General features: G+C 35.9%; 1 protein-coding gene across 1 annotated transcript in view; it reads right to left on the reverse strand.

Moving 5' to 3' along the window:
* The window catches only part of ATRX (ATRX chromatin remodeler), a 229,513-nt gene that overhangs the window by 39,253 nt on the left and 174,513 nt on the right, over positions 1 to 15,747 (reverse strand). The window contains exon 28 of the mRNA XM_070605788.1: positions 11,352 to 11,460. Within this exon, the coding sequence (XP_070461889.1) occupies positions 11,352 to 11,460 (109 nt within the window). The remainder of the gene's footprint in view (positions 1 to 11,351; positions 11,461 to 15,747) is intronic.

A 15,747-nucleotide genomic window follows, 5' to 3' on the forward strand; every position in this document is an offset into this window, starting at 1 on the left:
GCATAGATCCTCTTCAGAGAAGTGTCGGTTTAAGTCCTTGGCCCATTTTCTAAGCGAAAATTCTTGTTTTTTTCCTACTGTTACATTTAGAGAAGTCTTTATATATTCTAGATATGAGTCCTTTGTTAGACATGCTATTTGCAAATATTTTTTCCAAGTCTGTGGTTTGTCTTTTTCTCTTAACAGAGTCTCTCACAGATGAAAGATTTTAACTTTGATTGTCCAATTATTGATTTTTCTTTATTGGATTATACACCTTTGGTGTCATGACTAAGAACTCTTTGCCTAACTTTAGCTCCTGAAGATTTTCTTAAACAACCATAATGTTTTACATTTAGATTTATGATCCATTTTGACTTGACTTTTGAATAGGGATGAAGCTTAGGTCAAGGTTCGTTTTCAGCCTATGACTATCCAACTGTTTCAATACCATTTGTTGAAAAGGCTATCCTCTCTCCATTGAAACACTTTTGCACCTTTGTCAAAAAACGTTTTTAACTTGCATTTCTCTGATAATTAATAAAGATGAGCAGCTTTTCCTATGTTTATTGGCCATTTGGATATTGTCTTTTCTAAAGTTCTTTCCAGGTTCTTACCCATCTTTCTATGGTGTCGTCTGGTTTATTCTACTGATTTTTTTTTCTGTGAGGAAGACTGGCCCTGAGCTAACATCTGTTGTCAATCTTCCTCCTTTTGCTTGAGGAAGGCTGTTGCAGAGCTAACATCTGTGCCAATCTTCCTCCACTTTATGTGGGATGCTGCCACTGCATGGCTTAACAAGTGGTGCTAGGTCTGCACCCGGGATCCAAACCTGCGAACTCCAGGCCACCAAAGCAGACCACGTGAACTTAACCACTCCGTCACTGGGCTGGCCCCATCCTACTGATTTTTAAGAATTCTTTATATATTCTGGTTAAGAGTCCTTTTTGTATCTATGTATTAAAAATAGCTGCTTCTATTTGCTGGCTTGCCTTTTCATTCTTAATGTGAAATGCCTTTGATAAATAGAAGTTCTCAATTTTAATGAAGCTGAACTTATCAATTTTTCCTTTTATGATTGCTACTTTGCATTTCCTATTTATGAAAATTTTCCTACTGAAAGATCAGAAACATCCTCTTTGCTGTTTCCTTCTAAAATCTTTATTAAAGTTTTAGCTTTCACATTTAAATCTACAAACCACCTGGAACTAGTTACCATAGAAATACAAATTAAGACTATGAAGGCTTACCACTACATATCTATCACAATGGCTTAAAAAAAAACAAGACATCATCAAGTGATGATCAAGATAGAGAACAACCAAAACACACATACATTCACTGCTGGTGGGAGAGAAAACCGGTACAACTGTTTTGGAAAAATGTTTTGGCAGTCTAAGCCAAAGCTGAATATACACATACCTCTTACCCAGCAATCTCTCTTCTAGACATATACACAACAGAAGCACATATATATGTTCACCAGAAGGCAGATACAACAATTCTTTAAAAAGTTTAATTTTTGGACTTCTACTTCTGGAAAGATCAAGTAAAGATACTGTTCCCTCTTCCTCACAATAAGTACAGCTAAAAACCCTGGACATTATATTTAAACAAACAAAAGAAGTTTCTAAAAAGTTAGAAGGAGGCAGACTGGCTAGGGACCGTGGGACCTAAAGAACAACATGGCAGTAAGTTCCATAGGCTTACTTTTTGCCTCACATATCCCAGACTGAGTGCCCAAGAGCCCAGCAACTTGAAAATGCCAGTGGGTGCTATGAAAAAAAATATTTTCAAGAAAAGTCTGCTCTCTCTAGCCAAAGGACCAAAAAAGGGGCAGCCAAGCAAGACAGAAAACTTTAAAACAATAACCGCTCAACTCCAGTCAAACAGCATAGAAAAAATATGCCGCACCTCCACCCTTGCCAGTAAAGGCTGAGTTGAGTGGGGAGCCCTGACTTCTACCCTCATCTAGTTGTGACAAGGCACTGCCAGAGTGGTGTCAGAGAAGCCTGAGTCAACAAGGTCCTCCCCTTGACCCAGCAGTGTCAGTGAAGACCATGTAGGGAACCAGGACATCCACCACTACCCCACCACCCTCACCCCCCTACAGCAGTTACAAGAAAAACCTTTTCCCTCCCTACTGCAGTAGTATCAAAAGAGGCCTTGTGGAGAGTGAGGAATTACACCACCAGTGAAACAGTAATGAGTTACCCCTGTAGTGTCCGTGGAGGCCAATGGGGGAAGAGGTTGTAAATAGGCAAGCCTAACCTTCCCAGCCAGGATAGTATCAGCAGAAACCAAGTGAGTAGGCTGAACTCCCACTCTCTACTGATAGTAATGAGGTAGGGCACCTCAGGCCCCAGCAGAACGTGTGTCAGAAGAGGCCTGCTATAACAGAATACTTAAATAAGATCCACAGACTCATGACATAATAACCAAAATGTCCAGTTTAAATAGATCTTTGTCATAATAAGAACCAGGAAAATCTCAACTTCAATGAGAAAAGACAATCAGCAGATACCAAGACTAAGATGACATAAATGTTAGAATTGTCTGACAGGGATTTAAAAACGTAATAAATTATTTTACAATAATTTATTATTGTTATTTTGTTTACAGTAAGCAATTATTAACACACTAGAGATAAATGAAACAAAAAAAAATAGAAAGTCTCAGCAAAGAAATAGGAGACATAAAGAAGAACCAAATAGAAATTGTAGAACTGAAAAATACAATAACAAATTAAAAACTCAATAGACTGACTCAGCAGAAGAATGTAGAGAACAGAAGATTCAATGAACTTTGAAAACAGAACAGAAATGACCCAATCTGAACAGATAGAAATCAAATGAAAAGAAAAAAATAGCAGAGACTCAGGGGCCTACAGAACTATAAAAAAAATATCTACTATGCTTGTCATTGAAGTCCTAAAAGGAGGGGTGAAAAGAAGGGGCTATAAAAGTATTCAAAGAAATATTGGCTGAAAATTACCAAAATTTAGCAAGAAACACAAACCTACAGATTCAAGAAGCTGATTGAACCACAAACAGGGTAAACCCAAAGAAATCCATGACAAGACACACCATAGTCAAACTTCTGAAAACTAAGATAAAGAAAAAATCTTGAAAGAAGTGAGAGTCTTACTGATAGGGCAAAAAACAATTTGAAAAATAGCATGTTTTTTAAATTAAAATATATTCAACATATAACATTGTGTAAAATTAAGGTGTAGAACATGTTAATTTGGTACACTTATATATTGTAATATGATTGCCAGGTAGCAACAATTAGCACCTCTATCATGTTATACATAATTATCATTTCTTTATAGTGGGTGGAATAATTAAGTTCCAATTTCTTAGCAAGTTTGATGATCATAGTAAAATGCTGTTTACATGCATTAATTGGCTCAGCCACTATGGAAAACAACATGGAGTTGCCTCAAAAAACTAAAAATAGATCTACCATATGATCCAACAGTTCTACTTCTAGGTACATACACAAAAGAAACGAAAACAGGGTGTCAAAAAGATACGTGCACTCCCACGTTTACTGCAGGATTAGTCACAACAGCTAAGATATGGAAATAACTTAAGTACCCACCAACAGATGAATGGATAAAGAAGATGTGGTGTGTATATATAATGGAATATTATTCAGCAATGAAAAAGAAGGACATCCTACCATATGTGATAACACAGATGGACCTCAAGCACATTATGCTAAGTGAGGTAAGTCAGACAGAGAAAGACAAATAATGTTTGGTATCACTTACATATGGAATCTAAAAGAGCCAAACTCGTAAAAATAGGTTTTTCATAAGAAATCACGGAGGCCAGAAGCAAGTGGCGCAACATTTTTTCAAGTACTGAAAGAAAAGAACTGCCAACCCAGAATTCTACATCTAGCTAAAATATTCTTCAAAAATGAAGGGGAAATCAAGAAATTTTCAGATGAAGTTACTCTCAGAGAATCTGTTGGCAGCAGACCTGCCCTACAGGAATGGCTAAAGGAAGTTCTCTAAAAAGAAAGGAAATGATAAAAGAAAGAATATTAAAACATTAGGAAGGAAGAAACAACAATGAAAAGAACAAAAATATGAGTGAATAAAATAGATTTTTCTTCTTTTAAGTTTTCTAAATTATGTTTGATGGTTGAAGAAAAAATTATTACACTGTCTGATGTGGTAATTGATTTATGTAGAGAAAACATTTAAGACAAGTATATTACAAAAGGGGAAGTCAAAGGGATGTAGAGGGATAAGGTTTCTACACTTGAATCAACATGGTAAAATGATGACAATAGTCATAAGTTATGTACATAAGTACATATACTGTAATGAGTTATGTACCTGTAATGTAATATTTAGAGGAACCACAATAAAAGTTAGACAAAGAAATACTAAAAACCACTATACATGAATCAAACTGAATTCTAAAAAAGGTAAAGGTCACCCACAAGCAGGGTAGAAGAAGAAATCAGAAACAAAAGAAAACAGAATGAAAAAGAATAAATTGAACAAAAAAATAAAATGGCAGCCTCAACCCCTATATTACATGTAAATGGTTGTAGACCTGAAACTGATACAATGTCATATGTCAATTATACTTCAATAAAAAAAATGTAAATGGTCTATATACACCATTTAAAAGAAAGAGATTAACAGAGCGGGTGAAAAAACATGGCCCAACTATATGCTGTTTATAAGAAATTCACCTCAAATATAACAAAATAGGTAGGTTGAAGATAAACGGATGAAAAAAGATAAACAGTCAGTGCTCCATATCCACAGGTTTCGCATCCATGGATTCAACCAACCACAGAGTGAAAGGCCTATGATGGTTGCGTCTGTAGTGAACACGTACAAACTTTTTTCCTTGTCATTATTCCCTAAACAATACAGTATAACAACTATTTACATAGCATTTACATTGTTTAGGTATTATAAGTAATCTAGAGATGAGCTGAAGTATGTGGAAGGATATGCATAGGCTATATGTAAATACTATGCCATTTTATATAAGAAGCTTGAGCATCTGTGGATTTTTGCAGCTCTGGGGGGTCCTTCTGGAACCAATTCCCCAGGGATGCCGAGAGACTGTACCATGTAAATGTCAATTAAAATAAAGCAGGAATGGCTATATCACTATGAGATAAAGTAGGTTTCAGAGCAAAGAAAATTATGAGGAATAGAGAGGGACATAGCAATCCTACATGTGTATACACCAAACAACAGAGCTGAAAATATGAAGAGCGAAAACTGAAGGAGGAAACAGACAAATCCACAATTACATTTGGAGGATTCAACCCTCCTCTCGCAAAGATCAATAGCCAACTAGACAGAAAATTAACAGAGATAAAGAAAAACACAAGCACCCCATCAAAGAACAGGATATGATCAACATTTACAGAACACTCCGCCCAACAGCAAAATAAACATTCTTTTGAAGGGCCCATGTACGATGTACCAAGATATATCATATTTTGAGCCATAAAACAAAACATAATAAATTTAGAAGAACTGAAATCATACAGAGTATAATCTATTAACAGAACTGAACCAAACTAGAAATCAGTAAAAGAAAAATAATGGAAATCTCCAAATGCCTGAAAATTAAACAACATACTTCTAGCTACGAGTCAAAGAGGAAGTCTCAAAGGAAAAAAAAATACACTGAACGGAAATGAAAATAGAACATACCAAAATTTGTATGACACAGCTAAAACAGTGCTGAAAGGAAAATTTACAGCACTAAATGCTTATTATAAAAGACATATAATAAGAAAATTATATATATCAACAAAGAGGAAAAGTCTTAAATTAGTAATCTAAGGTTCCATCTCAAGAAAGTAGAAAAGAGCTAAATAAAGTAAAACAAGATCAAATTGAAAATAGAAGAAAAAATAGAGAAAAATCAATGAAACAAAAAGCTGGTTCTTTGAAAAGATCAATAAAACTGACAAACCTCTAGTAAGACTGACCAAAAATGAGAGAATATACAAATTACCAATACCATGAATGAAACAGAAGTTATCACCACAGACTCTGCAGACATCAAAAGGATAATAAGGGAATGCTATGAACAATTCTATACATAAATTTGAAATTTAGACAAAAGGAAGCAATTCCTCAAAAACCAAAAACCACTACAACTCATTCAATGTGAAATAGAAAATTTGAATAGTTCTATAACTATTAAGGAAATTGAATTGGTGATTTTAAAACTTCCAAAAAAAATCACCAAGGCCAGAAAGTTTCACTAGCAAATTCTACCAAAAATTTAAGATTAACACAAATTCTACACATCTCTTTCAGAAAATAAAAGAGAAAACAATTCTTAACTCATTTTATGAGGCCAATACTACCCTGATACCAAAATCAAACAAAGACAGTACAAAAACAAGTGGATACAGACCAATATCTCATTAATATCCCTCAACAAAACATTAGCAAATGGAACCCAGTGCTATATAAAAAGAACTATACACCATGACCAAGGGGGTTTATTCCAGGGATGCAAGGCTGGTTCAATATTTGAACATCACTCTTATGTAATATACCACGTTAACAGGCTAAAGAAAAAAAAATAGATGATACTAAACGAGGCAGAAAAAGCATTAGACAAAATTAAACACCCATTCATAAAAAAAACTCTCAGCAAACTAGGAATAGAAGTGATAAGAGGGGAACTTCCTCAACCTGATAAAGAGCATCTACCAAAAATCTACAGCTAACATCATAATTAATCAACACTGAATGCTCTTCTCTTAAGATCAAGAAAGCAAAGATGTCCACTCTCACCACTGCTATTCAACATATTACTCAAGCTAGTTATAGCTAGTGCAATAAAGCAAGGAAAGGAAATAAACAGCATACACATCAGAAAGAAGAAATGAAACTAATCCTTACTTGCAGATGACATAATAGTCTAGTAGAAAATCTGAAGGAATCTACAAAACAAACTCCGAGAACAAACAAGTGAGTTCAGCAAGATCACAGATAAAAGATCAACACAAAAATCAACTGCATTTCTTTTTTGCTTTTTTTTAAAGATTTTATTTTTTTCCTTTTTCTCCCCAAAGCCCCCCGGTACGTAGTTGTATATTCTTAGTTGTGGGTCCTTCTAGTTGTGGCATGTGGGACGCCGCCTAAGCGTGGCTTGATGAGCGGTGCCACGTCCGCGCCCAGGATTCGAACTGACGAAACACTGGGCCGCCTGCAGCGAAGCGCGCGAACTTAACCACTCGGCCACAGGGCCGGCCCCTCAACTGCATTTCTACATACTAGCAACAAACATGTGAAAACCAAAATTAAAACTATAATATCATTTGCAATCACTCAAAAAAATGAAATACTTAGGCATAAATCTAATGAAACATATACAGGATATGTGCTGGAAACTACAAAAGATGGTGATGAAAGAAATCAAGGATCAACATAACTAGAGATACAGCATTCACAAGAGACTCAAAATAGTAAAGATATTAATTCCCCCCAAATTGATAACAGGTTTAATGCAATTCCTATTAAAATCCTTACAAGATTTTTACAGATATAGAGAAGAGTATTCTAAAAATTTATATATAAAGGCAAAGATATTAGACTAGCTAAAACAACTTGGAAAAGTAGAATAAAGTGGAGATACTGCTGGACCTGATATTAAGGCTTACTATATAGCTACAATAATTAAGACCATGTGGTAAATGGCAGAGGGACAGACATATGGACCAATGGAATAGAATAGTGAACCAATAAACAGTCCCACACAAGTATAGCCAACTGATTTTTCACAAAAGTAATTTGGTGGAGGAAGAATGGCTTTTTCAACAAATGGTGATGGAACAACTGGACATTCATAGGAAAAAAAAAACAAGAACACAACCTACACCTCACATCTTATGTGAGAGTCAAATATAAAATATAAAACTATAGAACTTTTAGAAGATAACACAGGAGAAAATCGTCAGGACCTAGGGCTTGGGGAAAGAGTTCTTAGACTTGACACCAAAAGCATGAAAAAAGAAGAAAACACTGACAATCCTAGATTTCATAAAAATTAAAAACTTTTGCTCTGTGAAAGACCTTGTGAAGCCGTACACTGTCAGAAAATATCTGCAAACCACATATCTGACAAATGACTCATCTAAATTACATAAAAAAATTTCAGAACTCAACAATAAAAAAGCAAGCAATCCAATTAGAAAATGGACAAAAGACATGAAGAAATATTTCACCAAAGAGGATACACAGATGACAAACACACGAAAAGATTGTTCAACATAACTAGCCACCAAAGCAATGCAAATTAAGACCACAATGAGATACCACTACATACCTATCAGAACAGCTAAAATAAAGAATAGTGATAACACCAAATGCTGGTGAGGATGCAGAGAAACTTGATCTCTCACACTTTACTGGTGGGCATGTAAAATGGTGCAGCCACTCTGGAAAACAGTTTGGCGGTTTCTTAAAAAACTAAATAGTCACTTACCATGCAACCTAGCAATCACACTGCTGGACATTTACTCTAGGAAAATGAAAACTTCGGTCCACACAAAACCTGTACACAACGTTCACAGCAGCTCTATCTGCAATAGCGCAACTTGGAAACAACCAAAACTCCCTGCAATAGCGGTATAGTTTGTATTAAACAAACTGGTACATCCATACCAGGGAATACATACTAATCTGTAGAAGAAGGAATGTACTATTGATATACAGGACAACTTGGATGGAACTAAAGGGCATTATGCTGAGCGAAAAAAGCCAATCTCAAAAGATTACATATGTAGATCATTTATATAACAGTCTTGATATGGCATAATTATAAAGATGGGGAACAAATTAGTTATTGCCAGGAGTTAGGGATAGTGGTGGGGGTAGTGGTAAGGATGGGTGTGACTATAAAATGGTAGTAAGAGAGCAATCTCTGTGGTGATGGAATATTTCTGTATCTTGAATACAGTGGTGGTTACCAGAGCCTCTACATACGTGATAAAAAGACATACATACACATACAATCAAACAGTGTCAATTTCTTGGTTTTTAGTATTACAGGTATGTAAGATTTAACTATTAGGGAAAATTAGGTGAAAGGTTCACAGGACCTCTCTATACTACCTTTGCAAGTTCCTGTGAATCTATAATTATTTCTAAATAAAAAGTTAAGAAAGAAACAGGATCAAGCTAACCAGAGACCCTAAGACTGTGAAAAACTATTTCCTGTCCACATAAGACAATATTAGAAACGGTTATTATGCTAAAGTTTATCTTAATGTGTCTTTCCAACTGCTTTACCATAAACAAATATTTATATTCTATTTTCTGAAAATTACTGAATCATGAGAAAAAGAATATAGACAGACAGGCATAATCTCTAACATTTGTAGATTTAATCTGCACAGGTTTAGCTACTCAAGAGTAACCCCACAGGGGTCAGCATGATGGCGTGGCAGTTAAGTTTGCATGTTCTGCTTCAGTGGCCCAGGGTTTACCAGTTTGGATCCCGGGTACGGACCTACATACCGCTTGTCCAGCCATGCTGTGGCAGGCATCCCACATATAAAGTAGAGGAAGATGGGCACGGATGTTAGCTCAGGGCTAGTCTTCCTCAGCAAAAAGAGGAGGATTGGCAACAGATATTACATCAGGGCTAATCTTCCTCAAAAAAAAAAAGGCAAACAATATAAAATGTATTCTTTTAAAAGTTATTTAATCATATGCTTTTATAACTACGTACTCAAACCATTCCTTTGTAAGGTATCCCAGACTCTATAGATTTTAAATATCTAACAGAATTAACTCTTCCTATGGTCTGACTGGAATTTCTCTAGACTTAACCTTAGGTGTAGTTCAGGACTCTGCTAGAATTAAAACATGTTTTACACACACAGTGTAATATCTTTCAAGCTTTAAAACATGTATTAAGGCATACCTCAGCCATCTTGGCAGTAACTCCATCTCTTCATCCTTTTTTATTATGTGAGGAAGACTGGCCCTAAGCTAACATCTGTGCCAGTCTTCCTCTATTTTGCATATGAGTTGCAACCACAGCATGGCTTGATGAGGAGTTGTGGGTCCTCGCCTGGGATCCGAACCCGTGAACCCTGGGCTGCCAAAGCAGAGTGCGTGAACTTAACCACTACACCAGCTGGCAAGCCCCTCATCATCCTTTTCCTAGTCATGCTTTCACACATGTAAATGTGTGTGTACATATGCTTATATATATATATTTTTTTCCCCTTCCAAATGCAGTTCAAGTCTGGTAATCGCTAAGCTAAAAGTAATATCAACAACACATATACAACACACCCTATACCTATATAGTGGTATAAAGTAAGATTCAAATTTCTACAACAGGTAAAGATATCAGGAATACTTTCTTAACTTTAAAACTCTCTAACAGATTTGTCACCAAAGATGATATAAAAATGGCCAATAAGCACATGAAAAGATGCTCAACATCAATTATCATTAGGGAAATGCAAATTAAAATCACATGAGATACCATTACATACCTATTAGAATGGGTAAAATAATTTTTTAAAAAACACAATAATACCAAGTGTTGACAAGGATGCAGAGCAACTAGAACTCTAATAGACTGCTGGCGGGAATACAAAATTATACAACCACTTTGGAAAACTGCTTGGCAGTTTCTCACAAAACTAAATGCAAACTTACCATACAACCCAGCAATTGCACACTTGGATTTTCATTTCATTTGGGTAAATATGTAAGGGTCACACAAAACCTTACAGATGAATGTTTAGAGTAGTTTCGATTTTAATTCCAAAAACTGGAAACAACTCAAATATCTCTCAAGTGGAAATGGCTGAACAAACAGTGACACATCCACACAATGGAATACTACTGAACAATAAAAAGGAACAAACTATTGACATATGCAGCAATATAGATAAATCTCAAATGCATTTTGTGTGTGTGTGTGTGTGTGTGAGAGGAAGATTGTTGCTGAGCTACCACCTGTACCAACCTTTCTCTATATTCTTTCTATGTGGGATGCCGACAGAGCATGGCTTGATGAGCGGTGTGTCCGTTCCCAGGATCCGAAACTGAAAACCCCAGGCCGCCAAAGCAGAGTGCACAAACTTAACCACTATGCCACTGGGCCGGCCCTCAAGTGTATTTTGCTAAGTCAAAGAAGTGAGACTCAAAAAGCTAGAAATTTTATGATTCCATGAGTGAATTTCTTGAGGGGTGATGAAATCATTTTATATCTTGATTGCATCTTGCGTTTGTCAAAAATTACAGAAGTATACACCAAAAAGAGTGAATTTTACTGTATATAGATTTTTAAATATTTTTTAAAAAACTTTCTATACATACAGAAAATATTTCCTACCTCACATTAGTTTCATCATTAAATTCTTCAGCCCATTTTTTCCTTGATTGTGCAGTAGTAGAACCATCTAAACGGTAATAGTCAATGTTTCGGAGCCACTTCCCTTCACCTGAAAATTTAACAAGAAAAGAAAAAGGAGATTTGATATATTGTTCTACAGTAGTAATAGATCTTCCTCCTTGCTCATCATTTAAAAGCTGGTTATATATATTTTATTTGCATAGCAAAACGTACATTTTTTTGATCAAGGGGTAAGAAACTGTATTACAAATAACTTCACCACAGACTTCCTTCCAATAGATATTGAATAGCAAAGGAACTTTTAAAAAGTATTTCCGGGGCCAGCCCCATGGCCAAGTAGTTAAAGTTCCACGTCCTCCACTTTGGTGGCCCAGGTTCACAAGTTTGGATCCCAGGCGTGGGGCTATTCTTCCTCAAGCCAAACAAAAAAAAAAAGAGGAAGATTGGCAATGGATGTTAGCTCAGGGCAAATATTCCTCACCAAAAAGAAAAAAAAAAGTATTTCATCTACATGTGAATTTCTTAAAAGATTTCCTTGATTAGAATCCTTTAAGACGGTCAAAAGAATATGATTAAGTTGCATTATGCTCAAGAAGCTTGCTTTTATTTAAATCTGTAAATGGCCAGGTTTGCCTCTTCTTATTAACAAGTCGATACTGATCATATAGAAACCAGAGATATAGAATGCGTTTAATCATTCACTGAACAAATATTTACTGAATGCCTATTATGTGCCAAAAACTATTCTACAGTCTAGCCACAAATATCAGCATATGTTCCTATTTCATGACAATTATGTGAATGTATGAGTAAGTAAAGGATTGTGACTTTGTAAGATAAACAGTGGTCAGACATGTCAACTTCTGGACAGTGAGGTGAAATTTTACCCAAGATTTACATTGGTACAAAAATACCAAGGACCTAAATGCTTGAGACATTTCTATATTTTATCATACATAATTTTCATTCCAATTCTTTAACTGTAAACATAATACCACTATTTCCCATCCAAGCAAAATACATATCATCACACACCAGAGTCTTAACATTAAAAAAAAGTTCACAAAACTGAGATTTGCATCTTTCGGCAAATTTTATACTTAAATTTAGTACATTAGTTTAAGAGATGCTTTTCAACATGTTTATTACTTACCCATATCTTTACTTATATTGAAAACCTAGAATTTCCTGGCTGAAAACTCAGTAATGGCTAAGAAAAGCTATTTATTTATTTACGGCTTGTATTTATTTCAGTTGGGAAAAAAAGGCATACACATCTAAAGGGAAAAAAATTTGAGATAGATGGTTGAATAAAAAAGTAAGAGGTTAAAGTCACATTTGCATTAACTGTTCACTTGAACAGGATAATTATTAAAGTAAATATACTAATCATAAATGAATGGAATATGATATGAATATTTTAAAAAGTATCTCAACATACCCTTCAGTGGTAACACAAATGAACAATCTGTACTACCACTTCTGTGAATCCAACACTGAAAAACTGACAGAGTCAGTATAGGTTAATAATCAAAAATACCGACTTTGGAGTCAGATTCCCTGAGTTTAATCCCAGCTTCACTATTTACTAGCATTTTCACTCAGGGCAAGTAATTAAACTCCTTGTACCTCAGCTTACTCGTCTTTAAAAATGAGTAAAGGGGCTGGTCTCGTGGCATAGTGGTTAAGTTCATGCTCTTTACTTTGGTGGCCCAGGGTTCGCAGGTTCAGATCCTGGGCGCAGACCTAGCACTGCTTGTCAAGCCACGCTGTGGCGGCACCCCACAAGCAAAAAGAGGAAGATTGGCAACAGATGTTCGCTCAGGGCCAATCTTCCTCACACAATAAAAATTAAGTAAAAATAAAAATAACTACAGCACCAATTGCATAGCACTGTTGTTTATTAAATGAGTTAACATAAGGGGAAAAAAAAACACTTAGAACAGTGCCTGTCCCATAGTAATTAAGCTTATCGAGTACTTAATATTATCATCCATGATCCCATAGCAAGTTTCATCTATCTTTATTATGGCACATATTATATGTGTTTGAACACTCTCTATAACATGATTTCCTATAATACCCCTTGAACCGATAACATGATTTCCTATAATACCCCTTGAACCTAGTTCAGTGCCCAATACACAACAGTAGTAGTGGTAGTAGTAGTAGTAATAGTAATAGTAGTAATCAAAACATAAACCGAACTGATTGATGGTTAAGACAAAAGTTTTCTGAAGACAACTTATAAAATTAGATACGAACTAGCAAGCATATGGAAAAACATTCAACCTTACCAGTGGTCAGAAAAATACAAATTAAAACAACGACAACTGTTTTTACCCATTAAAGATGGGGAAAATGTAATTACAGTATTACAGGTACATAGTAACGTAGGCAGCTTCCATTTATTCATGGCAATAGAGTAAATTGATATAACTTTTTGGTAATATAGCATTTCAGATAATGAAGCACAACCAGAACACAGAATCTGACCAATAAAACTAATATATAACGACAATAGAAAAATATATTTAAGCCAACATTATACTTAACTATAGTCAAATCAAGGAACACAAATACTCACTACCCATATATATGTTAAAGACAAGTCAATAAGAAGGAATCCTAGAAACAAAGAAAGGGGGACAATAAGAAAGATAAAAAGTGCCAGTATATACCTAGCACTGAAATGTAATGGACATATAAGAAAATGTATCACTAGGGCATCATTCTCTACAGAAAAGAACCAGAGACGATCCAGATAAGAGTGATGTATTACCTTGCCAATTCACCAAGTTATTTACTATAGACCTACTACATGTCCAACTCTGATAGGCTCAGAGTATGCAAAAATGGGTAATAGTGAGCCTGTCTTCAATGAACACAGACTTTAACAGAGACAAGCATAATTACCATACAACATGAAGCACTCTCTGGGAGCAAAAGCCCTGGAGTCATCTGACTCCCGTCTGTCTTTCTCACACCCCATTATCTGGTCCAAGAGTAGACCCTACTGGCCCAATTTTCAAAATACGTAAAGGACTGAATTACTTCTTAGCACCTCCCTTGCTACGACCCTAGTCTAAGCACTACTGATTCTTACCTGGATTACTGAAATAGCATCCTAACTGGTCTCCCTCCCACTCTTGACCCCTATAGTCTGGTTTAACACAGCTTCCCAAGTGATTCTGTTAAAATTAAAGTCAGATCACATGACTCCTCTTTCAAAAACCTCAGAGTAAAACATCTCAGAGTAAAATTCAAAGTCCTTATGATGGCCTGCAAGGCCCTATAAAGTTACCTATCTGATCTCATCTCCTTTCCCCATTCTGCCCTTCACTTACAGGCTTCAGCCACATATGAAGTCTTGCTCTTCCTTAAACACGTTAAACACATTCACCTCTTGGTGCATTTTCACTTACTGTTTCCTCTGCCTGGAATGTTCTTCCTCCAAATGTCTGCATGGCCCACATTCCCTTCAGATCTCTCCTAAATGTTACCTCATCAGTAAAGCCTTGCCTGAGCACTCTACATACTGTCCTCCAAAATTCTCGATCACTTTTACACCATTTCATTGTTTCTCCACTGCATTTTTTGCTATGTATTTACTTGTTTGTTTCTTATTGGCCTTTCCTAACAAGAATGTAACCTCTAGGAGGTTAGAGACATTTTCTCTTTTGTTAACTTCTTTATCCTTGGCAATCTGATTGTGTCTCGCGTATGTTAGGTATTCTATATTTACAAAATGAAAGGAACCCTGGAATGATCCATGGGTTCTGTAAACATTTAATTTGGAGCTTGGAAATGAGGCAGTAGCTTAGTGGTGACTCTTAGTTGCACTTGGGGAAGGAGGAAATAACTCTTCACTCTTTAAGCAACCAAGGCCCAAGGTAATAATATTCCATGTAAGAATTTGCTTGGGGAAAAAGAGAATTCTACTGATAAATGTACTATTAAACCACTGATACAGTGTGTGGTACGGTAGCAAATAAAGAGCTAATGTTCCTTTTTAATTACTATAGTGACCTAAACAACCAATGCATCTGTCTAAAAATAAAGATACCATCTGCCTATGACTTGTACAGGATGTAATTAGGGTTTCTTCCCCCCTAAAAAATAAGAATTTATCATATTTACAATGAATACAATAACAAAAAGTGTTATCAGTATAACTGGTCAGAATTTAAAACTAACAGCACTGGGGGCCGGCCTGGTGGCGCAGTGGTTAAGTTCGCACATTCCACTTCTCGGCAGCCCAGGGTTCACCAGTTCGGATGCCAGGTACAGACATGGCACCACTTGGCAAAAGCCATGCTGTGGTAGGCGTTCCACGTATAAAGCAGAGGAAGATGGGCATGGATGTTAGCTCAGG

The sequence above is a fragment of the Equus przewalskii genome, chromosome X (genome assembly GCF_037783145.1).
Source record: "Equus przewalskii isolate Varuska chromosome X, EquPr2, whole genome shotgun sequence".
Classification (NCBI taxonomy): Eukaryota; Metazoa; Chordata; class Mammalia; order Perissodactyla; family Equidae; genus Equus; species Equus przewalskii.